The sequence below is a fragment of the Vidua macroura genome, chromosome 1 (genome assembly GCF_024509145.1).
Source record: "Vidua macroura isolate BioBank_ID:100142 chromosome 1, ASM2450914v1, whole genome shotgun sequence".
NCBI lineage: Eukaryota > Metazoa > Chordata > Aves > Passeriformes > Viduidae > Vidua > Vidua macroura.
In genome coordinates, this window is record NC_071571.1 from 35,956,247 (window position 1) to 35,983,669 (window position 27,423).

Genomic DNA, 27,423 nt, shown 5'->3' on the forward strand with positions numbered 1-27,423 from the left:
ATCTGGTAAGCAGAATATGCATGAAGTCAGGGGGAGAAAATGGAAAACAAAAGTCTTTCTTATACGAGATCCTCTGCCTGTTTGAAATATGAGCAGAAGAAGGCATACGCCTTGTCTACACAACCTACAGCACTGAGCAATCCTCATTTGTCATGGAATTTAAGCCACAGAGGAAAGAACTTTATCTTGATACATGGGGTAAGAATTAAACTTATATATATGTGCAGACATGTATTAAGAAATTATCCAACATAGCAGTCATGGGTCTCTGAATCATAAAGTTCATATACAAGTATGAAAAGTGAGCTTTTTTAGGCTATATATTTATTAGAAGCAATATTAATGTATGAATCCACCTTGAAAGAAAATAACTGTCCTTGAGATGTTAGATTCTATCAGCCAAATTGAATGTCTGCATCAATGGCTCTCCCTAAAAGTCATAATTAGGTCATTAAAATATATTTAGAAAAATAGCCTGTAAAATAAAGTTAAAAAATACTCACCTTCATTTTATTTCATAGGTCACTGTTATACCATCTAATAAGATAATTAAAAACATGCAAGCAGCTGGTACTGAGGCTAAACAGATTAATGTAATAGTCTGTAGTCATATGTGCTGGCAAGGGGTTCACCTCTTTGGCGAGGAGAAGGTCAGCTGCCCTTGGGAAGGGAGGAGAAAGACAGTATTTCTACTTTCCAGTGGCACTGCATTGCAGATACTGAAAATAAAGACCCACATCTATTTTCCTTTTCCTTTTGGTGAAGTCCAGCCCATTTGGACACCCAAAAATGGCTTTAACCATAGCAGTAAAATAACACAGTAGAGCAAAGCTGAAGTATTTTCCTTAAGTTTCTAACATTTAAAAGCTGAAAGTTATTATATGTCTAAATCCTTGTTCAAATATTTCCAATAGTGAACTTCTAATTTTGATGGCATGCTTCTAAGAAATAATTTTCATAATTTCTTATTAGTAGAGCTCCTTCTCAAGTACACAAAGAGTACTTCCATCAGAGCATAAAGACCAGCTAGAGAATTCTCTGTGACCTGACAGGACACATTCATGAACTCAAAGAATATTTAAAAATATATGCCAGTCACATGTGCTTTTCACTTACATTACTTACAAATGTTATGACCTAAAGGGAAATGCTCACTATCTGAACACATGCAGCATTACATCTGTGCTGTGATCAACACAAGCAAGAGTCACAAACTCTAAGGTGATGCCTTCATATTAAAAATAAAACCATACAAATAGTACTGGAGCATCATATATATCAAAGAATAATGATAGGTCATCCTTTATTAACACATACACTTGGGAGTCTTGTACTGCATAGTGTCAAAGTGTCCTTTAAACAGAAAATGTGGGAATCAAGTAACTTCTACTGAGGTCTATTTTTTATTGTGGGAATCAAGTAACTTCTACTGGGGTTTATTTTTATTGTGGTAAAAATAATGTTTTAAGGAGCATTTTAATACCAAAACTTACTAATATTCAAATATTTTTGGAGTAATCTCTTCGAATGAAATTGCAAATGCCTATTACTGACAAAATATTAAGCAACTTTTGTTTCAGCAAAAATTTTCAATACTATTTTTCATGTATTAACCTTCTGCATATGTATGACATCTACCATGATTCAAAGATGTCCTTGCCTCTTTTAGGGCAAAAGTTCATTAGCTGATATTTTTAAAATATGATAGACTGAAATGCATTGGGTAAACAAGACCCTCATTAGTTTTACCAAATTACTAACTTACTAAAACAATAATCCTTGACAGTATCCTAAAATAGGTCAAAATTTCTAATGAGTCCTTAAATAAATAACAACCATTTACCATCACTATCTTTCAAGATAGTTTAGGATTCACTTTTCATCTTTCATAAGGTGTTAGATGTTCAATTTTACTTAACATGCAGTCCAGAACTATAACTATCAAAACAATATCCAACCCAACCATCAAATTTACAGCCAGTCTCACTAGATCACAGGAATTACTTGCCACTGAGAAACAAATACACATTTCACATATCAAGCACTATTACTAAATAATGGTGATAGCTTGCCAACTATGAAAAGTCAGAAGTTATTTTATATATATGTATACATACACACCTCCCCAATACACATATACACATATGTATCTTTTTTACTATTTTGCCTTTAATTACATCAATAATACTTTGGCAATGAGATATGGGGCCCTTCTTAAAAGACTAACTAAATTCAGTTTCCCAAGTTGGGCTCTTTGACAGAATATTAGCATATTCAGTGGAACTTGTAGCCAACGTCGTATTTATTATATGCATTTTGTACTAAGGAATACATAGATTCAAAGACCAGCTTTAACCTCCACTTAATCTGTGAAGCATTAAAGACTCACTAAGCTTTAGGCTGATTTAGGTAAAAGGTACCATGCTCTGTCCTCCCAATGGCTGTCCATGCTAGCTACATTCCCTGCACTGGTACTGACACCATGGGAAACTTTGGCAGGAGGAAGTCATCAGAAAGCTCTCCCAAGGAAGAATGAACAGCTTGGGCTGGGTTAGCTCCCTGACTAGCTCCCTGAGAGATGAGTGCTACTGCCTGAGTGGAGCAGGGGTGACAAGAAGGGCTCAGACCCCAGCTCCACTGCTCACACTCTTGTGGAACCAAAGTCTAGCTAAAGCTGGCTGCTTCTTCTTCAAGTGTTGCCACTTGGCAGGTACAACAGCTAGTGCTCTTGACTTGATGATTTTCAGGAATAAGTTTCCTGGCTTTAATGGCAGAGAGTGCTCTCAACTTTCTTTTGCTGATCTGGTTAAATTCTATCTTGCCTGTTTTTGAGAGACTGATTTGTGGTCTCTCTATCTACACATGCTTCTCACCTGAAAAACACGAATATTATCCTGGCTGGTATTTTTTGGCCCTTCTTTTAACTTAGAGAGTATGTTGCATGCAGAAAACAGGAATATGACAAGGAACAGAGTCATGCAGAACCCTCAAATGGATCTTCTAATATATTTTATCAAAGTGAATATGCTAACACCCTAGAAGAGTTTTACATCATCACAAAGTAGGTCTCATTAGAGTCGACCTATCAGGATAAAGAAAATTGTAAGGATACCTAAATCAACCCACCCCAGTCCCACTTTGTCCCTGCAGGCACACCCTTTTTTCCAACCTTGCTCTTAGTCCAGAAACTTCCTCGGGGTGTTTGAATCGCAGCAAACTCTTTGCTGTTCCCTCTAGGTCCTTACAAAAAGTCTTTCTTTTCAACATGCTCAAGACCAGGCTGTTTGCTCCTTGCTCTCCTTGGCAATGGCTCTGTCTCCAGCCTGCAACAGGTTCTCCAGCACTGTGTCCCTCCCTGCCGCCCCACGCCTGAGGCTCCCCGTGACCAGCACAGCTCGTTCCCTGCACCACGGTTCAGCATTCTCCAGCCGGCTGCAACCAGGACAAGGCCAGCAGGCAGGTTCCTCCTGCCTGACTGCACCTCTTTGAAGTAGAGATTCCAGCAGAGCACAAACCAAAACCAAAAAAAATGCCAACCAACACAGTCCACTAAATGATTTGAAAATAATCATGTGGTAAGCATGTTTTGTTTACCATACTTAAACATGAAAATCAGATGCAATCCTTCTGGTTAGCACAAGTCATACTATTAATTTACTAGTCACAAGGAAAAAAAAATTTTGTAGCAGAGTCAGTATTTTGCAGGGTGGAAGATGAAAGTATACACCTGCTGATTAACTTTCTGTGCTTTCAAGCACAAGACACCCTCTGGTATGTGCCCAAGCAAGATTCAAACTCAATGGCATTGCTGAAAAAAGTTTCTTTAACTGGTGTTTACTGCCAACAAAATTGAAATATTATTTTCCTGTCAAATAATCTCAAATTTAACTTATCTTGGCTTTGGTTTTTGACATGAAATAATGAGGAAATAGAATTTCGTGTGCTCCATAAATCCAGTTACTTTGGAGAAGATCAGAAAGGTGATCACTGGTGAGTTGAATATTTCAACATTTAGCTTAGTTGCTGTGAGTTTATTTAATGGAATACTTTGGAGGAAAAAACCCACAAAAAACAACCTTTAAAATGTTTGGGCTTTCAAATATCTTGTACTTTCATCAGTTAAGCATTTTGAACAACTTTTGAAAAAAAAAAATAATCCAGAAAACAAATTTTTAGATCATTCCTTAATGAAATACTTCATGTTCTTTTGTTAACTGTTCCAGTTTAGATTCCACAATCCTCCTAAAGTATACAACCTGTTCTTTTGCTTTAAATAGATTATGCTTCTTGTAATCAACCTTCTTAAAATTAGAAAATAAATATAAAAAATTACTAACCTGTAAGAAATAAAAGTTCCATCCGAATCTGAGGTGGGGGGTGTGCTTCCATTTTCATTTGATCCTCCTAATACAAAAATAAGAGAAAACACCTTTGTTATGAGACAAACTCTGATATGGATGACAACTGCAACTGATTTTACCACATATGGTAACTTCAGTCACAACAAAACTCACCTAAAGCTTACAGAGACAAATCTCAACTTTACCTCTTCAAACTGGACTCTGAAAGTTCTGAAAATCTGATACTTAATTTCACTTAAAAGTTTTGACTGAGGCTGTTCTCAAACTATTAAACACAATAACACAATTTAACTAGTATAGGCTTACAGAATTACACTGTATTAGTAGATGAGCTTGATTTTACCAACATTAAGTCAAAAAATCTAAAAGTTCATCTGTTTGCTGAAAAATTCTAAGCTGACTTTGTGATATCAGGTTCTTTTTTTTTTTTTTTTTTTTTTTTTTTTTTTTTTTTTTTTTTTTTTTGTCATAGCACAAGTTCAAAGCTTCCATGACAGTACCTATTAAAATGTCTGCCAAACATCTTATTTTACATCCTGTGGGCTGGTGATACATGGAACAGTGATGTTGCTAGAAATCAAGGATTACAAGGAAACTTTCCTTCTATAAGTACATCTGTTGAAAGACTGCTAAAAGCCAGGAGTCATGCATTTTTCAAAGCAAATTTATTCTTGTTCTGTTTTATATTGTTTATTCTTGCACTGTCATTTAGCTTGATCATTCTTCTATGTCCCTGTGTTCCTCCTTGGTTAATCTGGAGGTAGCACTGCACAACTCTGTTCTCTGTTCTGCTGACTGAAATCAAGTTCTTGCAGTCTTTTTTCTAAATGAGGCTTCGCATTCCCCGTTTTCTTTAACTCAGTCCTTCTTACACATGGAAAAGGAGGGACAAGAACTGTAGGTAGCATACTAAAAATTCCGAGTTCATAATTTGGACAGTGGTTTTCTTCTCTATCAAACAAATCTTGCTCAATACAGATGACATTCGTGCCACTCCATCTTGCGGTTTCACAGCCATCCTTAATCAAACATGCCTGCACATTAACTCTCCATTTTTTATTAGCAAAAAAAACTTTTCAATTTACACTAAACAATCTTTCTAGTGCAATACTGTAGTTCATACAATGTCATGCTGTTTGCAGTCCTCTTTTCTTCAGAAAGGACCGGTCCTGCCTGAATACTGTTTGCACTAGAACTAGATGTTACCTTACAATAATTTTATTTAATAAAAGTCTATCAGCTCTCATTCTGTGGCAAAACAATAAATGAAAATATAGGATAAGACTGGTTCAACCCCAAGCTTCACAAAAAAGAATTCTTTCTTTAAAATTTACATTTCTCTATTCATTCTAGAATTACTATGCTTCACTAATCCCCATCCTTTCTATTTCACAGCATCTCCTGTGGCACTGCATCAGATGGTTTACTGAGATCCAGACAGACTGAATGTATTTCCTGAATGTATATTTTGAAAAGCAAGCAGGTTAGCTGGCCACAATGTCTCATTTAACAAAAAAACCTGCAATAAAAGTTATGCCATTGGCTTTGCTTTTCTCTCTTACTTCTTTCTTAAAAACTTTTTTAAAGCCCTGCACAGATAACGGTCAGCCCATTCAGGTGCTTTGCTATCACTTTTCTTTCCCCTGTTAACAGGTACAATATTTCCATTCATCAGCCATGAGCTAAAGTATTAAAAATTGTTCCATGCAGCAGCATTTGTCAATATTCTTGAAGTCTGCAAGTCAGATTATTAGCTCTGCTAATTTACAGTATCTACCCAATACTCCCATCTATTTTATTGATTTATTTTCAGGTCTCTGTCCAAAATTCTATTTTTACTGAAAAGTGAATGTTTTCCTTTTCAGACCAGAGCTGGATTACATTTATCCAGCTGTATCATTTGTTCATTCACACTGCAGAATGGTTCTAGTTTTCTTTCTTAGCAAGCTTCTTTACATAGTCAAGTAATATTTTCCTGTGTATTTAAATTCTCATCTTATGATCTGATTCAACTTAATTTTTACTGATTGTCGCTGTAAAACCGCACTTTCTGATATCCAGGATGTGGCCTTCTTTGCAGATCAAGCTGTTTTTCTGTTTCTTTGAGGATCTTTACTTATTCCAGACATTACTTAAAAAATACTTAATCATACTTAATCATTCACTTTGGCATAGAACTTCCAAGTGTTTCTTTTCTCATCTAATTTGGAATGCAGGGTTTTTTATTGACTTTTGCACCTTTGTCTAAAATAAATCCCAAATCTCTACTACATCTTAGTCTAAAATCATTCAGTCCAGTTGATTTCACTAATTAGCTCTCTCCATTTATTTTGAAAATGGAAATCCTACTTAATCAATCTGCTTTTTGTTTACTAAATTTAACTAAATTAACAACACCAGATATTTCATCCAGAAGCCGACCCTCCCATTATTAATAACCATCTGTTCATTTTTTTTTCTCATATCTTGTAAAATAGTCTTCCATATTGGGACAATTTTCAGTAATATGCTTTTTCATATATTACCCATCTCCACATCTGATCCTGAGCATTCAGAGAAATGACTGAACTATGTTCAGTCTCTGTTAAAGCCATATGGTCAGGTGCAGTGATAGTGGGCGAGTGCTGCAGGGACACAGCACATCACAATGGGTCCTGAATGCACTACTGCACTTCATTTATACTTAAACTAAGCATTCACCTACCAGACTAGTCAGATTACAAAAAAAACCCCACCTTATTCACAATGCTAAATTGATATACTGAAAAAGTATGTCTATTCAAGAATAGCAACATAATCTTCCTCCTTTCTGAAGAATGAACTTTAAGACTATCTCAAAAAATGCATGGACTTTATCATCTTTCAACAAAATCATTTGTCCTGCTTTAAGAGCGAATAGGACTTTGCAAAGAAAACAAGGATAATACTTGTTCTTTTACCAGGTTCCCTGCAGTTGCTGGGATCCTGGGTCTGCTACATCCACTGAGCTGTTCTTTGCAAACTACTCTAATTCTAGCTTGCTTTATTCTGGAGACAATAATTGCCTGTATTTAAATAATAGCCAAAATACCTTTGCATTTTTAATTGTATACATGTTGTTAATAAATCTCGTAATCATACAAGTTACTGTTTGGGCACCTTTTTGTGAGCTGCTTTTGCTGCATTTATCGTATCATTAGCAGCAGCTACCAAAAATGGATAGGGCTAGGTGTATTCAGCTCTCAAACTCAGGATTTAATGGAACAGACCCTTCTGTGATTGCTCCCTTGCTCTGTCCCCTTTAAGATGAGTATGTCTGTTATGACACCTTGAAAGATGATTAAGATGTCATTCACTGAAAGTGATAAAAATCATAAAGCAAAGAGCAAAGTATTCATTTTCTTAACAGAAGACTCCCTAAATTTTACCTAGTTTTATCCAAAAGGCTTTTTAGCAAATCCTATTAAGTTTCCATAGTTAGTGATAAAGAGGACAAATAAGACTGCTCCTTCACTAACTAATGACATTAAGCAATGGGAATCCATGCCCTGGAAGTTCCAGTTACTCCTCCTGAAAAATATGGTGAACTCTCAGTAAAATGGATATACCACTTCTATCTTCTACACTGATAATGACCCAAATTTCTGATAAAATTGGGATGCATACTAAACAGTTATGAATATAAGATTCATGATGCTAGTAACAAAAATTGTGGTCCCCTGTAAAAAATTGATTCAGTATTATACTAATCTTTAATTTCCTTCTGAAACTCAATTATGGGAAGAAGGGTTTTGCTAAAGAAACACAGGATGCTCTAGTAACCCTGCCACAGACCTTGTGAAAAGCTTTCCTAACTTCAAATGCACAAGCTAGGGGAAAAAGGTAGAATACATCTTGTCACACTTTCAGAGGAAAGAGAAGGGAAATGAGCAATACTGTAACAAGCACCTGTATCAAAGTAAGTATGGCTTTCAGCACTGGAGCAGTTACTAGCTTTATTACAATAATAAAATAAGGCTGTATCCTTCCAAAGGGCCTGAAAATTACCTGGATTGTTCCTTCTTTAACTGTAGCAACTCCCTCTCCTGAGAATGAAAACTTTCTCCTGAAACTGCCTCACTTTAGTGAAGCCTGTTCTTATGCACAGAGACCAAGGGCTAAAGGGAGCTGGGACTCGGGCAGCTGGGACCTGACACTGCTGGACACAGCTGAAGGCTGTTTCAAGAGAAGTTGTGTAAATTGACACTTTCCCTAACTAAGAAAAAAAGAACATTTCAAATAGTAGTTTCTTTAGACTTCTAAGATGTATGGAGAAGGATTTGCAAACTGTACACTTGCTAGGGTACTAGATTCACCCAAAACACATGGGCTTGTCACTTGCAGTGACTGTTATCTTATCAAGAACGTATTTGAGATTATAGGCATAGCATAAAATGGAACAACCCAGAATAAGGAAGATGCCTTCACTTCCTGAAGATTATCTGAAAACTATGTAGAAATTTTAACAAGAAGCCTGATTGAAATTTTCACACAATTTTTTTGTATTTTTATTTTTTAATAGCCTATTACACTGATAGAATCACAGAACTATTTAGGCTGAAAAAGATTTGTAAGATCATCAAGACCTAACACTAATCCAGCACTGCCAAGTTCAGCACTAAACCATGTCCCCAGGTGCCATATCTTTAAAAAAAACAGATGTATTTTAAATACCTCCAGGGATGGTGACTCAACTGATAGGATACTTTCTCACAGAAGAGCTTTTTCCAGGAGCAGTGCACAGTTTACACTTCAGGTAATAAGAAGAAACTGGACAGCATTTCAAAGCCCCAATTCACAGGTGGGAAGACACTCTGGTTATGCTCCAGGCACAATGAACACCGAGCTGAAGCATGTGCTCAGCAAGAGTAAAAAAGCATGTGAGGAATGATGCATCATTCTTCAGAATCAGACATTCTCCCTCATCTCTTTCATTACGTCTTGAAAACAGCAATTTCCTGTGAGATGTAAAATTTCAGCACTGGACTTTTTAAGGGGAAAGGGTGGGATATTGTCCTAACCAGCTACAAGTCCCTGAAGCCAAGAAGCTTGAGCAACATGGCCTTGCTTGATGGCTGTGCACCCGATTAAAAAAAATCAAACGAAATTTTTTCTTTTGAAAATATACTTTGATACTGAGGAATTGTCTTTAAATATATACATATTTTTGCATGCATGTATACACGCACACATGCATGTCTGAATGTGGGCACACATGTATTTATATAGTGCAAACCAATTTACCAATCCTGTGGCATGAAAGGGTTTTATGGCTGGCAGTTTAGAATTTGTAATAAAAGTGATCCTACTTAGGTTAACCAAACTGTGCTTTTCCCTGCTTACAAGTGTCATAATGGAGACAGATCCTTCTGCTGACCTGTTTGCACTCTGCTTAATGTTTTTCTTTGTATTCTAATCAAAGGTTAAAATGTTGTTAAAGCAGAAAATTTATTTAACATTGTGAAAATTTAAGTTGATATAAACACTCAATCATTAATGCAGTGTTTTATGATTAGAGACAAGTCAAATTTTAACACAATTCTATGCTTGCAGTCTAAGGTTGTCAATTCTTATAACATGACTTCAAAATTCCATGCTATATTAATTTTCAGCATATTTAAAGCTTAATAATTTAATGATTTATCCAATTTTAATTTATACTTTCAAAACCACTTTGAACAATCTGAGGTGCCACTGGAGATCACAACAGTGGTCCTGGTTAAGTCAAATAATAATTATAGCGCTTTCACTTTAAAGATGAGATTATTTTTAATTATTGAGTGAAGTACTTGAGGTACCATACTTATATAATTACGCTACTCATTAAATGGTTATTGAAAGCTGAAATGTAATTTTAATGACAGCTACCTATTTTTCTTTGCACACTTTATAGATGACAGATCAGTCAGGAATTCTAGTTTGCTCAAAAAATCCTTGCAGCTGCACCGGTTCTTTCAGGTGTAAAACAATTAAGCTGTTCTTTTTTAAAACTTTAAACATTTTTTTTTCTCAAATGATACTGATATAATATACAAAAACTAGTAAAAAACAGAACAATAAAGCATGGATATTTTTTCTTCTTCATAATAATATCAAAATGCTGGCCCTAAACTATTATAAATTCCAAACAATATCCCCCTGAAAATAGTGACAATACAAATATGAAAGAATAATTTTAGTCAAAATGTGTTCGTCATATAATACAAACAACAACAAAAAAATTGCTTAACAGATTGCAGTCCTTTATTGTGAGTATAAAGGGGTAATCAACATACAATAAGCATTTTACTATGCATTAAAACTATATATAATACCATGAGATTCCTTTGCTTTTTCTAACAGCAAGGTTCACAACTCTTCAAACATAAAATTCCTTTGTACTGTTTACTCCACAGATAGATATTCATCAGACTGATCTCGATAAAATTTATTCTAACACACAGGCATCTCTCACAATCGACACTACAGAGGTATGGCCTCAGAAATGAGCACCTTAAACACTTACGCTCTGTATCTTAAGCCTTTATATGCAATGTTTGAAATTCAGGGTATTTCTCTGTTGTTTCAAAGACCCGTATCTTGTCCAAATTAAGCTTTGCTTTTTCACAATGAAAACCAAACAGAGGAGTAAATTTCTTTCATTAACAATATTAAAGCAAAGATTTCTGAGTTTGCTGTATGGGGAAAAGGCAATAAAGTTTTGAAGAGGGAAAAACTGCTTTGTTCCTTCAATCCCCTAGTTGAAATTAATTATAGCAAATGTTTATGAAAACATCTGTTCCATACAGTTATAAATTCTTAATTTTAGCATGGGCGATTCCAAGCTCCTCTATTATTTTGAAAGAGAACAGGCTGACAACTGAAAGGTTTACAAAAGAGCAGACAATTTGTATTTCTACAGCACCAAATATGCAGTTTGGAAAGTCTTCAGGATCTCTGCAGCAAAGGAAAAATAAAACAAAATACAAAAAGCCTAAGACGACTGAAGCTTTCTGATTTGGGTCCGCCGATAGACCAAAATGGCAGCGGGAGGAGAGAAAAAAAAATGAAAATAGAAGGAGAACTAATCCCGAAAACATACGGCAAATTGAGATTTCAGTACATAAGGTAGACGTTTAAGAAGTGAAACGTCGCGGAGCTGCGGCATTCCGCGCGAGGGATGCGGGCGGGGAGCGGGGCGCTGCCGCGCGGCGCCAAGAGAGGGCGCCGCAGAGTTTGGGAAGCGGCGGCCGCGGCTGCCGGCGGCTCCGGGCGGGCTCGGCCGCCCCCGCCGCGGGCTCGGCCCGCCCGGCCCCGCGCAGCCCCCGCGCAGACCCAGCCCGGCCCCACGCAGCCCCCGCCGGCCTCCGCGCAGCCCCCGACCGACCCCTCACCGCGCAGCCCCCGCCGGACCCCGCGCAGCGCAGCCCCCGCGCAGCCAACGCTTTCAAGTCATCCTTCCAAGTGATTAAATGGAGCGCGCTCGGAGCAGCGTACAGCAACTGTAAATTGTGCCTTCAGATCAAGAATTAAGTGCACTGCACTTCCGATATTTATTAAATAATTATTAGGCCGGAAAGTTGGAGAAGGTTTTGCTCTGAGCAAGTTCAGTTTTCTGAAATAAATACGATGCAACTTTTGGGTGAACAATCTTTTACATAGAAACCTGGCTCTCTACCCCTCACTTCAAGTTCACTTAGCATTAGAAGCCAGCACAACTTTGAATGCATACAGCACAGATTTCTGATAGCATTTCAGTTTTATCAGTTCTGCATTAAAATACTATATTTTGCCACGAATGAAATAAAAACCTATACACTATGCTAATTAAAGATACATGATGATAATGAATTGTGAAATGAACTAATGAACTTGCCATTTGAAGTATAAAAATCTTAGGCTGAAATATTTTGTTTAATATTCAGTATTGAGATGAAAAATATATTAAGCATTAACAGTCTTTTTTTTTCTCTTTAAGCTTATTACCAAAAGAACATAATTGTAAAGCACAACATAGAATCCACAGGAGATGCCAATCCTGTGATAGTGAAAGCTGGTCACATTTTGAAGTAGGTAAGGAACACTAGCACCAAGGTGCAAAATCAAAGCCTGTTTTAGCCCTGTTGAAAGCTCTTTCAACAATATGATAGGCAGACACACTGGTTTCCATTTAGGAAAAAAAAAAAACTTCTGGAGATAGTATCTTGTACCGCATATTGCTCAAACCCTGTTTTTTGGATTGCTGACTTATGACAATCAAGTGGCACCTTCCATGATCTTTGCTTATAAAATTACTGTTGCGTATGTGTATATGCATATATGAGTAAACTCAGTGTATTCTCCAGGCAACATCTTCGTTTGAAACAATTTTGTCTATGCACTTCTGTTTAAATCAAGACACATGAAAGTAAGAGGGTTTCCATTTTAAGTGAAACTGCTTCTGAATGTTCACAAATCTAAACACCAACCCTGTCATTAGGTTAGTCTGTAAATTAACATGCCACCGTTCCCCATGTAAAATGTATGTGTGAAAAAGTGTGGATGGGAAAAGATATACAAGGGTCTAGATGACTGATTCTGAAATTAGAATGTAGCATCAGTGTTTAAGAAATGTAGTCCCATGCAGCTCAATTTAAAATAAATTCAACAATAAGTACATTCAAGGGACTTATTTATAATATTTCTTTTCCTGCTGAAGCCTCTGCATTTACAAAAATAGACTGAGCTATACACTGTACTCTAAACTAAAACCAATATAATAAACAGAGTAAGAAATTTTACTCGAAGGGCAATGAACTAATTCATACGAATGCTTCCAAAGAATTCCCAGGTGATTCCAAGTTACCAAAATCCCAAATACTTTATATCCAGATGTGTTTTAATATAATCTCTCTAGGTACGATGGGAAGGAAAGAAGTTTAACTGTGATGCAAATTGTGATTTAAACACTTCAGAAAATGCATGTACATGGAAAAATAGTCTGACTTCCCATTCAGTGGGAATCACACAATACTAGCTTATATAAGCAAATGTGACTCCACTGAAGTCGATACACATTTAGTCCAGTAATGCCTGAACTGAATTTGCTACCAGCAGCAATACGACTGGTAGAACAAAAAAAATCCATGGGGTAATGTAAAAGCTGTTTCTTCTTAGTGTTTTTCAGTTATTTCTCCAAATGCAGCTGTCTTTGGTCCATGGTATATTATATCCACTTCTGTTCATATGCTCAGTACTAGAGCCTGTATCAGCTACATAGCCTGGCTGATCATTTATCATGTGTAACCTACACAAATTCCTAGGTCATCCAACCAAGTGTGACTCAAAAGACTCCAGGATAAGATACAGACATTTTGGTGTAGTCTGACTGAAATGGAAACTGTATACTTAATATCATCTCTAACTTGAGCAAATTCTTTAAGAGCGCACAAAATTTTCAAAATCACAAATTGGCAAAATAAGTAAAACAGGATAGAGTAATCCAGTCTAACTAGGGACAAGCAGCATAACTAGACTTTGCACAGAAAGAAAAAAAAATCTTAGAAGCTGCCTGGCATCATTGCTAGGACTTTACACCCTGATGATATACAAATGCTGAGTGACTTATACTTGCATCCAGAAGAATTTAGCTAATTTTAACTTATAAACAGCCTAAAAGGCCTTTGAGCTATAAATCGCAATAAACTAAAGATGGCAAAAGGCAATAAACATGAGTTAATGACTCAGCATCCTCCTGAGATAGCACTGGTCATGCAGCTTTGCTTAATCTTAGACATGCACAATCACTATAAAAAGGTGGTCTCCAGAGACCATTTACACTGACAATAAGAAAAACATACCATCTCTACATCTTTGAAGGCCACTATCGTCCTTTAACTAACTTCAATTACATCCATTTTTAACCACATTTCTATCTTATATATTGTTGCAATCCTTCTGTTTGGGATAATAAATCATATGGATGTATAGTCTAATTTTCATATTCAAAAGCAGTAATGCATATTCCATTGAGCTTAGGAAAAAAAAAAAAAAAGAACCAAAAAAGATTGATCAGGAGTTTTCTAGCATTCTGCTGTTTTTCCAAGATTAAATGATAGTAGAAGACAAACAAGAAAGGATTAAGTGCTCTTCTACTGAAATAGAACTGCCCTTTCAACAAACAGCTAGCTAATTTTCAACTGAGAATAACAGGTTTATCAGGAGAAAAGCTAGCCTGGCCAGGGAGCCACATGGCAGTGGTATGCAGCCTCACCTTCTAAAGTTGGGGAGATGGTCTCATGATAACCAGGACCAGGAGTTAAAAAGAGCTTTGCTTCTTTGCTGTTTCCTATCAAAGGATGCTACTACAGCAGGCTGATAACTTACAGCATTGCTGATGGATGTGAAAGGCTCCTGAAAGCAAAATGTGCTCTCCTGAACCTTCATTCTGGAGTGCAAATGTGTTTATGAGCACTGTGAAAATCATACCACTTTCCTTCACCCAGCACATGCATGCCTGAAATCAAAGCATCCATGTGGCTACTGTGGTGCTGTGTAATTGGCTACTTGTTTGTCTGGGATGGGAAAATAGACAGCATTTATGGCTAGGAGGCAACCAGAAAGAATAAAAAGAATTTTGGAATAATAAATGAATGAAAGAATAAATGGAAACACAGAAATTTGGGCACATGAGAAACTAAAGGGCAGAGGAGCTCCTTGGCATCCAGTGAAGGGCTGGCACTTCCTTGAGAGGCAGCAGCAAAACCGTGGGGTTTGGCTCCAAGGAAGAGGAAATGGAGAAGAAGCTTCAAGTAAGGAAGTTGTCACTAGATGCAAGACTGGGCAACGCCTGGGCTCTCCTTAAATGCTGCAGTTTTAAAAGCACACAGTAAGAGCTGAAGAATGTCCTGTCTGAAGGAATGTGGGAAGCTGCCAGTCTCTAATATGTCCAGGGCCAGGGACAGGCTCTTGGGCTCCCACAGCATCCCCGTCACTCCAGCTTAGCTCTTCCAGCTCTTTCCAGCTGCAACCTCCTCCCTCCCTACCACAACTCATCTTAGCACTGCTGGAAGCAGACAGATCTGTTGGTCTAAAAGGCTACTTTGGATTTATATTAACATAAATTACAGAATAATAGATTAAATCAGTTAGAAATAGGATCCTGCTCACATCTATTTAGTAAATATTTTTTTTAATAATGTAACTAAGTAACACATTTAAAATTATCAGGTAAAACTTAAGACCTGTTCCAATAGCAGCAGAGTCTAGAGGTAGCACAATTCAGAAACACACAGTTTAAAAAAAAAAAATCAATCCTGTTACCTTCACCTTACAGCAGTACTAGTACCTGACAACCTGGCAAGGCATCTGAGGAAAAAAACCCAAAACCTGAGAACAACCAACACCATCACAAAGACTCAAATACTCAACCCTTGAAGCATGTTACTGCTGCTGATGGAACAGTCCTTATCTTAATCAAATTAACTATACAGGAGTAACATGCACCAGGAAGGGGCAACTGAGCTTACAACTGCCTAGCCTGGATCTACAAGATGAAGCCAGAAAGCCCTGGACTACCACTGAGGCTGTCTAATTAAGGCTGTTAATTCTTGGAACACATCCAGAAGACCCATAACTGAGAGAACCTAAAATGGAGCAGTACCCTACATTTTCTATAAATTTCTCCTAAGAAAAAAAATGTCACCAAACAGTATAAAAGAAATACCGACCTAGAGCTTTTAAGTTGCCAGATTCAAATATGCCAAAGCATAATGAAAACACTAGATTTTAATCAAAATTCTTGTAAATCAACCTTTAGGCAATTTGGAGAGTACCAACTGTGCACTTTGCTGGTGCAAAAGCAGATGCATGTTGTGAAAGACAGATCTAGAAAAACTTGAGCAAAGGTATATATGCACTAGCAGTAAACTCTAGATGTCTAAGAGATGAAAGTCCACAGCTACATCAGAATATAAAAATATATCAAATTGACAGTAAGAATGACAAAACACTTCTATTTACTACAGTGCAAGGTGCTTTGTCAAACAACTATCACTTTGTTGTAGATATTGGGGGGGAAAAAAACTCCCTACGAAACATTTTTGCCAAAAAGTATGTAAACCATCACAGATTTCTGTTCCCCACCCTTGCCCTCCTCTGTGGAGGATGAGTAGTGTCAATCCCTAGTGGCACTTCAGAATGGAACGAAGGATGAAAGTACAAAGCACTTGAAGATGTAAGAAATATGAGACTTCTAAAATGCAAATGAGACAAGTATGAGTAGATTTTTCTTGCACCTAATGGTTATAGTGAAGTTTTTCAAAAGTTTGATGATTTAATTTACACAATAATAGGAAAAATTATTTAGTAGAAGTCAATTCTTCCCAACATTTACCTCAGCTCTCTAATACAAAAAAATCTTTTAGCCATAAAGAAAACAGTCTGTGTGCAAGACAAAAATGTCACCCAGCATTGGAGAGATTCAGCTTTTTGATTATGCATTTTTTGACCAAATACCACCTAAGGAAAATGTGGGAAGGCATTTCTCACATATGTAATTCATATTAAAACTCAAAAATAACCATCTGGAGGTTAACAGAACAGTCCTGAGGGTCTACAAATTCTAAAATGTTTTCCCTTTTCCTTCCATTTCACCTCAATTTAGGACATTAGGACATGGCTGTGATTTGCTTTATGACAAGCATGGTACCTCTCTGTCAAGCTGGAGAGGAGAAAAAGTTTTGAACCAGAGACTTTGGCTCTTCCGTAGTAGAGCTCTGCATCCTCAGCAGGATTCACACCGTTCCCCCCCGACACTGCATCCAGACAGCACAGAGCTCAAGTGACGTGAAAGGAACAGGTCTGCACCACGTCATTCAGCACATCCATAGCGTGGTGCTAGAGACCCTGGAGGAGGTGCTGGATTTTCATGCATACTAGGGGAGTGAAATTCCATACAATAGCTGTCTTACTCAGGTACAGGCATTATTTGAAAAAACACTCTATGCTGTTTTAAGACAGAGCAAGAAACAATGTCTATGTCTGAACAAGGCTTCCTTTTCCTGCCATTGGAATGACAGTGAATAAAGATGACGAAAATTACAGCATGTGAATACTGGTGTAATTACCAAATGGTTCCCCACATAATTATGCAAAACAAATCTATCCATAAGTTAATGTAGCCATTTTCTTTTTGAAACAGAATTTTCATGCCATCCATCAGTCACCCAAAAACACAAACCTTAGATGACTTAAGTACACAGAATTTACTCATTTGGTCTGTAATATAAGCAATGCGTGTGAGTAGAAATAAAGGTTTAATGAAACAAAATAACATACTCCACTAGGGAAAACATATTTTGCCCAAAGAAAAACCTAATGTAAATAAGTGGAGGCTTGACTATTTGATAAATATAGCCCCAAAGGTTATACGTTCACTGAAAGAATATAAATATTGTACGTGATGTAGATTTTTTCTATTTGACTAGAAACATTAATTGCTTTCTAAATACAATAATATTCTTTCAAACTGTGGGGTTTCATTTCTTTTACTGCAACAAGTAACCAATTACCCAACAAAAATGTTTACATTAATCACAATCACTCTATATTTTAGTTTTTATACCACCAATTTTATTTTTGCTTAGAACTGAACTCCCTCAGGCATTTTTTTGTGCTAAGCGTTAATTTCTATTAGTGATAAAGTTCCCTTAAGCTTCTTTTAACATCTACTGGACATGACCTCATAAAATTTAATGCCACTCATTAACCCCAAGCACTTAACTTTACACAGTAATGTCAGGCATCTGACTTTTCAGTGCATGAGAAATCCAAGTGGGAACTGTTTGAGAGATACAAATTACAAATCACTTGAGTAGTAGAAAGAGCTGCAGTGAACAATATTAAAGGGTAAATCAAGACTTGAGCAAAAGTAGGGTTCTTGTAATGCCTTCTATCTAAAATTATAAAACATTTATACAAACGGGGGAGGCTGCAACGTGATTGTTTTGGCTTGTGAGAGGACTGAAATTCAGAGCTGAGACTGAACACCAGGTTTTTAGCACTGACTGAAGCAAATATGATGTACAGTCATGTTTTCTCGGCTGTCCAGTAGCCTTCAGGCATTTGGGAGGAGCAAAGGTTTTAGCATCACCTTACATTCTGCAAAGGCCACACATCAGCAAGACTGGGGTAAGCCAGAAGAAGCAGTTCCTTCAAAGTGCTCATCCTTTTTTTTCCTGCAATAGCCTTGCCTACGTTTAGCTTTAGAGTGTGGTTGTTCTTCTGATTTTGGTTATGTACCAAGAAAGCTCTCGGAGGGACAGCACTGTTTTTATTTTCCCCGAGATGCACAGATGGGTGATGTCTGCTTAACTCATTTAACCATATTTCCCAGTGGCTTCACACATGTTGGAGAAAATGTGGAAAATTCTAGAGGTGAATGAAAAAAAAATACTTAGCAACAATTTTCTGGCTTCTCTTGAACTATTCAAGGACATTTCTTGTGGGGAGTTGGAACTGAGTGACAGCCTGTCATGGCCCTGAGTGTAAAAAAAAAAGGCACATTGTTAGGAAAAAAAAAGTGGTTTATTTTGTATTTCTGTTGGCTCAAGGGTACTAGGCATCCTCTGTGAAAAAGGACAGTGCTATGCAGCTAGAAACATGGCCCATCAGAGTTCCTGATGGCAATCTGCTTATTCAGCTCTGTTATGAAAAGTCCCCTCCCCCAGACTGTACACAGGGTTTGCTTTTTCTTGGTGTCACAGGCTGTTACATTCTGGGTTAAGCAGTTGATGCTGTTGGAGCAGGGATCAGCTTAACATTTCTATACAAATTATACAAGGTAGCTATAAATTGCTTCATGAGAAGCCACGTGAGATTTGATGTGATGTCTCTAAGTGCTACAAGTTTATTCATTTTTCAGCAGCAAAAAGAGCTGGCTCTCAGAACTAAGCGGTAGCTCCTGAGTTTACTGATCTTAACTGGGAAATATATTCTCTGCTACCCCATAAATCTAAACAGAAGGAAGCTGTTTTGCTGAAGCTCTATCTCCACAGAAGGGTATCTCTGAGTGAAAGGTAGGTATGACAGAATTGAGATTTTCACATGAGAACAACTGTGATCTCTGATATGAGCCTCAGCTCCAATTTCTCTGAATGACTATTTTAGCTATAAACCACCCACAACCAAAATCTACAGTCAACACACACACCATACTATTGAAAATAGTTTTGCATCTTGACTGCCACTGGTCTAAGATCACTTTAGCATAATTACAGCTTGATGCAACATCAGTAAGTGCTCATCAGTTGGAAAAGTTTTTATTGCCTAATAGCAGGGAATGGTAATAAAGCAGATGTACACCAGGCCACATGACAATGGCAACCAATTGGTCTGTATTTGGCAAAGCAAAGTATTAATGTTTTATAAACACAATGTATGTTATACTTTTCTAACAACAGGGGCGTAAATCTCTGCACAGCATAAACACTTGTGCGGATCAACACAGAGATACTGCTGTGATAGGTACTTTGAAGTTGTAGATAAGAGCTCAAGCTGTAAGATGCCAGAAAAATTGGAAGTTTGTAAAGAATCACTGCCAGACTCTTAAATGTAGTAGCACTTGTGGGACTTTCTGAAATATAAATAGTAATTACCTTCAATACAGAATGTATTTGCTAAAATAAATGTACTGGTGCATATACCAAAACTCACAACTCGGTTTTCTATTTGAGAACCAAACTTCAAAATCTGTAAATTGTGAGCAAAATAACCCCCAAAATAATCTTTTGCTCAACACCCCCTACCACCCAGTGCCCAAATCCACGTACACATGGGCACGCACATACACAACCGCTCCAATATCCATACACAAACACGACAGTCTTAGTGTGAGGGCATCTACCCTGTAGACAATTCAATCAATCTCTCAAGTGACACTCACACGTGCCTGCACACACAAAAGCAGATGTGGCATTAAGATTTACAAAGTTATTGAAACTTTTAACAAGTAAAACGCATCTTTACTTAGCTACACCAGAATGAGGAATAAAGGGGTTTACATATGTTCCAATTCTAAACCTATCAATCAAACCCATGTTATTCCTTTGGGAGCTTATTTACATGCATATTTATCAGCCTCACATGCTAATTCCCTGCTGTTTTATGCCTGCGAGGCATGTTTATGAGTCATAATTGTTGATCTCATTTGATGTATTTCACTGAAGTAAGACATTATTCAGTTATGTGGCCTAATGTCAATGAATTACGATGACCTGATCTTCAAAATTCAACTTGCTCTTTAATTTTTATTAGAGCATTACTTATTCAGAAGAAGAAATACAGTAAAATGGAAGATCACATGTTTTTATAGCCATTTTACTTTAACATCTGATTTTTTAAACACTCCTCCCTACCTCTAGGCAAAGTTTTAAAAGTGTAATTCATAATAACCAAATGAAAAGAATTTTTGCCTGAAATTAGTACACATTTCTCAGACTGGGACCTTATATAGATGTTCTTATTTTGTTTTAACCAGCCACAAGACAGGCCTTTGGAGCACCTGCATGTGGTTTGCAAAAGAAAAACAACCAGACTCAATTCAAAGCTCTCAAATTGTTCTTTGCCTTAACTTCATCAAAACTAAAACCAGACAGAGATTTCACAGCAACTGAGAAATGACTACTAAAGTAAAAGTCCCACAACTGACTCATCATCTTTAATGCTAAGTGGTGTCAATTTATAAACAGAAAATCACTTGATGGTCAAAGTAAAGACCTAAAGAGGGTATAATTATGATGTGTACAAACTTCATTGCAGTAGCCTGTGATGTGCCATTAATGGCTATTTCTAGGTGGCAAGCCAGAAATGGTGATAGTAAGCATCCACGCTGTAGGATCCAGTGTAAGTTGCTCCTTATACTAGGCTAATAAAAAATGACCACTGTACACATTATTTACTACATGATTTTCAGATGTCACCACTTCCTATGTTAATATTCAGTATTGTTTTAATGCAACTATTATCAATTAAATATGTTAAAAAGTTTCCAAGTTGCTGCTCTGAGCTACAGCTTTAGCATGGAACAGAGTAATATGCAGGAAAATAAAACTATCTTTAGCTAACCAATGCAAATTCAAAGTGCAGGCTCATTTTTCCATAAGAATTTCAAACTGAATATGACAGATATGAGTAAGTATCTTTGAAATCACAGAAAATCTGCATGTATCTTCCTAAATTTGTAATATCCAGAGGACAGGATATGCATTATATACAAATATAACATTAATTCCAAGACAAAAAATCCTCAGGATATTTTTCATGTCCTGAAATAAATCAGGCTTTATATGCTCTTTTTTAAAAGTGAAAAGGAGCATTTAGTCCTGTGTTTACATGGCATTTTTCCAAATCAGAAGTTTGCTTCTGACAGGCATACATTACAAACCAGTTTCTTTGAAAAACCTAAAAATCTTCACTTGAACAAGTAGTTAGTCTAATGTCACAGTTACAAGGGTATAACTTTAGCTTATACAAATGCCACAACTAAAACTGTTATATGTTCATCATAAATACAAATTTATAAATTTGCATTAAATTCTGCAGAAAAAATGTCATTTCCATAACTTTTCAAACAGAATTTTTCACTTATTATTCAGTATGTTATCATCACAAGAACCCCAAAACAGAGCTAGAGCTCTCCACAGTGTAAGCTCTAATTTACGGCCCTTCTTTCTTTCAAATTCAAATAAGCAAAAGACACGAGCTCATCTGCCTGGGTTATTTTTGTTTTAATTTTCTTTTTCCTTTTTTTTTTTAGAATAGCAACAATTAATGCTACACTTTTTCTGGCAATAAAATCTTCATCTTAGAAAGGCAATAATGTTGTGGTGACCTAGCTGTAATAATTCAGAATGGAGCTTTGTAGACTTTTGCAAAGAAGTATTTTCTTTCATACTTCAATAAACAATGAAACAATATTGGGTCACAGAAGTTTGGAGGTGGCCCTGTGGCTCCATATGCTTCTCTCCTCCATTAAGATAACATCTGTTCTGGCCACCAGTCAGCAAATCAAATTTGATGAGAATTCATCTGTGTGCAAAGTAGAAATGCCCAATAATGGACAGATTTATGTTTCATTGCTCCACCCTTTAAATATTTCAAATTGTAAGTAACAAAACCAACACTGGAGTCTTCCGAAATTACAACTAACATATTAAAAAATGTACCCCTTTATAATGAAACTCAAAACATTATCTGATCATTGCAAACATATTTTCACATGTATTACATGATCTATCCCTTTAATTGTACTTAGTACTGAAACACTATACAGTTCATTTTTCCTAAGGTTAAATCATTGATTTCATTACAAATCCAATTTCTCAGAATAAAAGAATTATCACCACCATAAAAGCTTTATCTGGATTAAGTTTGTGCCTTTTAACTTTTAGGAAGATCAAGAATAATAATTTGTAATGGGATATCAAAATTTTAGTGGAGAAATTTATCATACAGGTTACTTGCTAGCTAATGTTTTGGTTATATGGTCCCAGTTGCACTAAACTGGCAATACTAAGATACAAAACTATGACATAAATAAACATGAATAAATAAACTTTGACAATCAGTTCATTAAGGTGGAGTAGTATTCCTTAGATTTGTAGCCTAATCATATTCTAATAGTAACACCCATATATACCTGTACTGAGACACCATTTATCAATGGTTCAGGAATAGTTAAACATATTCAAAACATTTTAATTTTATTTAATTACTCAAAATACTGAAAAGGTGACAATGATCTATGTCTTTTGAAATACTTTTCATTTCCATTACCAAAAATACTTTTATTTGAAATTTCTAAGATGATATATGCTTATTTAAGTTTGTATATAAAACATGAAAAAGTTGTGTGTGTGTTCTGTACCAAAATTATGCTTTCTTAGTTAATTAGCTACCTGCCTCCCAAAAACTGCCTGAAGGAAAGAAAGAGCTGAAGGATGGCATCATCACTGATGCAGTGTCCTGCACCTTGAATGATGTGGGTCAAGTTCCTGGCCCTACTACAGACCTCTTGTATGAATGAGCTGTATTATTTCAGCAGCTTCAAATTCCTTTTTGCATGAGAACACATAATCTGGCTGCTCTCCCTATGGCAGTTACGAGCATTAATTTCAGTGCTTCTTTTGTATATGACACCTTCTAAAAGGATGAGGTAAGCACACAGATGCAAAACAAACATCCCAAGTCCCACTTCCCTTTTAAAGCAGATCAAGCTGAGGAGCACAAATTGCATCACAACCTTGTACGGTTGTCACAAATGGTGAAAGTGAGTCTCGTTTGCTATATCCTTTTGTGTCATTTGTGCTGTGGTTGAAATGTTATAGTCACATGATTACTGATGTAACGAACTAAGCTTGTAACATGAAGAAGAAATTGAACAAAGATACTTATGAATACCTAAAAGGTATTCTAGATCTGACAGAAGTGTTCAATCTTGCCACAGAGTGTGTCTATGTACATCCATATAAATCTGAAGCCTGAAAGAGTCAGAAACAAAACCCACTGATAGTTCACTTAAACAAAATAAGATTTAAACACAAGCTGGCACATATGCCTGTGAAACGTGATGGTCCTTACCCAGTATTGCTTAGATTTGAGCTAGTTTGCTATTTTGTTGACTGAAAAAGATAGACAAAAGCAGAAAGGCTATCCACACTTCTCTCTGTCCCCCCATTTTAGCACTCATGTTTAGAGAGAAAGGTGTTCGCTTATTATCCTGTACATTTCACCTTTTTAAAAATCATTGTGTATTTTATGAGCAAAATGAAGATTGGGACTGACTTCAAGAGTAGTTATATGCATTCTGCCTTTGCATGGCCAAATCTTGACATCAAATGCTTAAAATCTGAACACTCCCAAAACAGGAACCCCAACTAACCACAATCCAGTACCCTGGGCTAAACGACTGCTTCCCTTAAAGGGCACCCAGGCTTGTTACCTTTGCAGCCAATTGGAACCTAGCCATTAATTTTAATAGGGTCAGGATCAGGCCCCTGACTTTTTTGACATCAAAGAAACATCTTTCACAGTTATGTTGTTATAAATAATTAAAGATGATTAGTAATAATAAGGTACCTTAACCAAGAAGGTAAACAGTGGAGACATTTATTATCAAAGTAAGAAAAGAAAATTAAAATAACCTCCAACACTTTTGTATGTGCAATTCATCAGGAAACGTTGTAAAAGAACAAAAACAAATGTTGGCTCACTCCAGAGGTTCTTTGTCATCATTAATGTATTCAGGTTTTCACAGCTGAATTGCTGTACTTTGAAAAGATTTTCATGAAAGGAAACTCAAATTCAACATTCAAACAAAGCTGTCAGGTTACCAAGATTCGTATTTGCTTGTATGTCCAGAAAATGTTTTATCCTTTTTAAAAACCCGTTAGGTTAGAAGTATTATTATTCCTTTGCTCTCAATTTGTAAACAACAGAAAATAAGCTTTTGTTAAGCAGTGCACATTTATTTATTTATTTGCTACTGAGAAGCTGAAACCAGCAGTTAGAAATATCTGTTCCAAAGCGGAGGTGAAACTACCTGGTACAGATATTTTACTTCATTACTAGTTCTGTTCCTCAAATTGATACAAATGGCCTCCTTCTGTTTCTGTCTGTCTGCTTGCCTGATCAGCGGAGCTAATTGTCAGAGCTGGGGAGATCTCCTATACCTAAACAGAAGATATGCAGTTTGTAACCTGCTTAATTTGCCTTATGTCCTGGATGGCCCTCAGTATGTTGTTCATTAAAGTATCAGCTGTTTCGGCTGTTGCAGTGGCAACCTAAGCATAGGTCTATTTTTCTTTGTTAAAAGGCCAGATTGTCAATAAATAATACACATCTTACCAGATAATTTATTACCACTTAAATATAACAGTACTTTATTTCTCTCCCCTTTCATGTGTCTTAGTTTTGCATGTCTGAAGAGGACTAGGGCACAGTACCCTGGAGGCTGGGTACCATGGAGGCTAAAGAATAAAGATTATTAGTCAATAGAAAGCCTAATACTGAAGCTTCGCAGTATCACTTGAGTGAAAGTAGGTTGAAACCTTCTCTTTTTAAATAAGGAATTCCAGGTCTTTATAAATGTCCACATACATGAAAGACAGGAAACATCCCATGTGTAGTGACATATTTCTGTTATATAGAACAATCAATTTCTAATTCAATCAAATTTGTGACAGTTAAGCTCTTTAAAAATGTTTTAACATGCATTTAATCTCAGATACAGAAATCTGTAACATCAGCTAGCTGCTTACAATTCATGTGCTGCTTTGTAAATTACAATCTTTGGTACATCAGGACAGAAGTGAACCCAGACATTTAATTATTATCCTGTACCAATCATGCTGGCCTCAGCTAGAATTCTGATTTACTAGTCTTTCTTCATACATACACAAGTACAATCAAACGTGTACAGTTCAATTTTTTTAAATTAAGAAAACCTGCCTTTTCCATATGTAGGAGATATAGGCATTTAACATAATTTGAACATTTCCTGGAAACACTTAATATGTGAGGTATTTATGGCCAGTAACCTTCATATTATAGTTCTGTGTAAAGTCTGAGTAAAATATTCAAAAGAATGATTGTATTCTCATTGTTAGCTTATGTATAACTTTTTATAATGAACTAGTTTTAAACTACTTTTCATTATATTTACAGAGGTTGTATTAAAAAGATTATTCTGTTTTGTTTTGCTGTTCAGTAGGTTACTATAGTTTAAATGGAAATTTCTTCTTGGTGTTATAAGGTTCTCTAAGCATGTAATGTTTATTAAAAAATTAAATTTCTTTTTAACTTGCATTCTTTCCTTTTCTACTACAAGTATTATTATGCTACACATATAGTAGAAAGTGAGATGACAGCCAACTAGTTGATCTTTAACTTGGATTTGGGAAGAGCTAGGAAATGAAACAGAAATGCTCAAATCAGCTTCTCCCAAAGCAGAGTCACAAGGAGTTGTAAGAAGAATGACATGAGGCTGAGAAGTGATTTATGCCAATATTCAGGCAGAGTTGCATCTGGAAAGACCTGGAAACTCCCAGCTCAGATGACTGAACTGAGGTAGCGTGCCAGTGTCGTTAGCGAGAATGGTCTTGTTTTCATATGATGATTTAGAGTGAAACTTCCAAAATGAACATTTTAAAAATTTCCTTTGGATCAAGAGAAGTTGTGGATGCCCAGAAAGTTGTGGATGAGCCATCCCTGCAAGTGTTCGGGCTGGAGGGGCTCCTGAGCAACATGATTTAGTGGGAGGCTTCTTGCCCATGGTGGGAGGGTTGGAACTGGATCGTCTTTAATTTCTCTTCCAACCCAAACTATTCCATGAACAGACATCGCTGTCCAAAAGGTCATCTCTAGTATTTGCCATATCAACCACTGAAGGCTTTTTCCCTACATGATATTTGTGCCAGTTACCCATGTCACAGAATAACCTCCAAACTGGGGTTAATGCAATGTGTAACTCGTGAAGCCACCAAAAACCCCTGTATCTACCAATTCTAGAGAAGAGAATCCATCTCTTGAAGCTGGTATTTCACAAGCCCATGGCACCTACTCACATTTGCTGAAATAATTAAAAAAACTCTTGCAATTCCTGAATACAAATTTGCAGTAAGGCACTGAAACCAAAGGGCCCACAAGAAGCAAATTTCTAAGAGCATGCCAACACCTGTACAAATACAGTCTTTCAAGTAAAAATTGCACCGTGTGATAGCTAAGATAGCTAGATTTTCAACTAACTATATTAAATAGATACATTTTTAAACATGCATAGCTTCTCTGTTACCTGATCTTTTAATAAAAATGTCTAATACAGAAAAGAGGAAAATGAAGAGTTGTAGGGAAGCAGCTAGTGACAGCCTGAGTTAGCTCAAGATACACTGTGTTGCTCCAAAAGCCTTTGTCACTGCAATCCTGTTGCAGCTCAATTAAAAGCAAGCTAAACAGCAGTTATTATTAATAAATGAATATTAAAATGCTTGTTATGTTAGCATATGGCGTTTGAAGATGTAAAAACCATTCT

At 36.5% G+C, this 27,423-nt stretch overlaps 1 protein-coding gene across 6 annotated transcripts in view; it reads right to left on the reverse strand.

Moving 5' to 3' along the window:
• The window catches only part of TBC1D5 (TBC1 domain family member 5), a 317,972-nt gene that overhangs the window by 152,617 nt on the left and 137,932 nt on the right, over positions 1–27,423 (reverse strand). For all 6 annotated transcript variants that reach the window (XM_053978144.1, XM_053978285.1, XM_053978212.1 and 3 more), the window contains one exon: positions 4,338–4,404. In XM_053978144.1, coding sequence (XP_053834119.1) covers positions 4,338–4,404 — 67 coding nt within the window. The remainder of the gene's footprint in view (positions 1–4,337; positions 4,405–27,423) is intronic.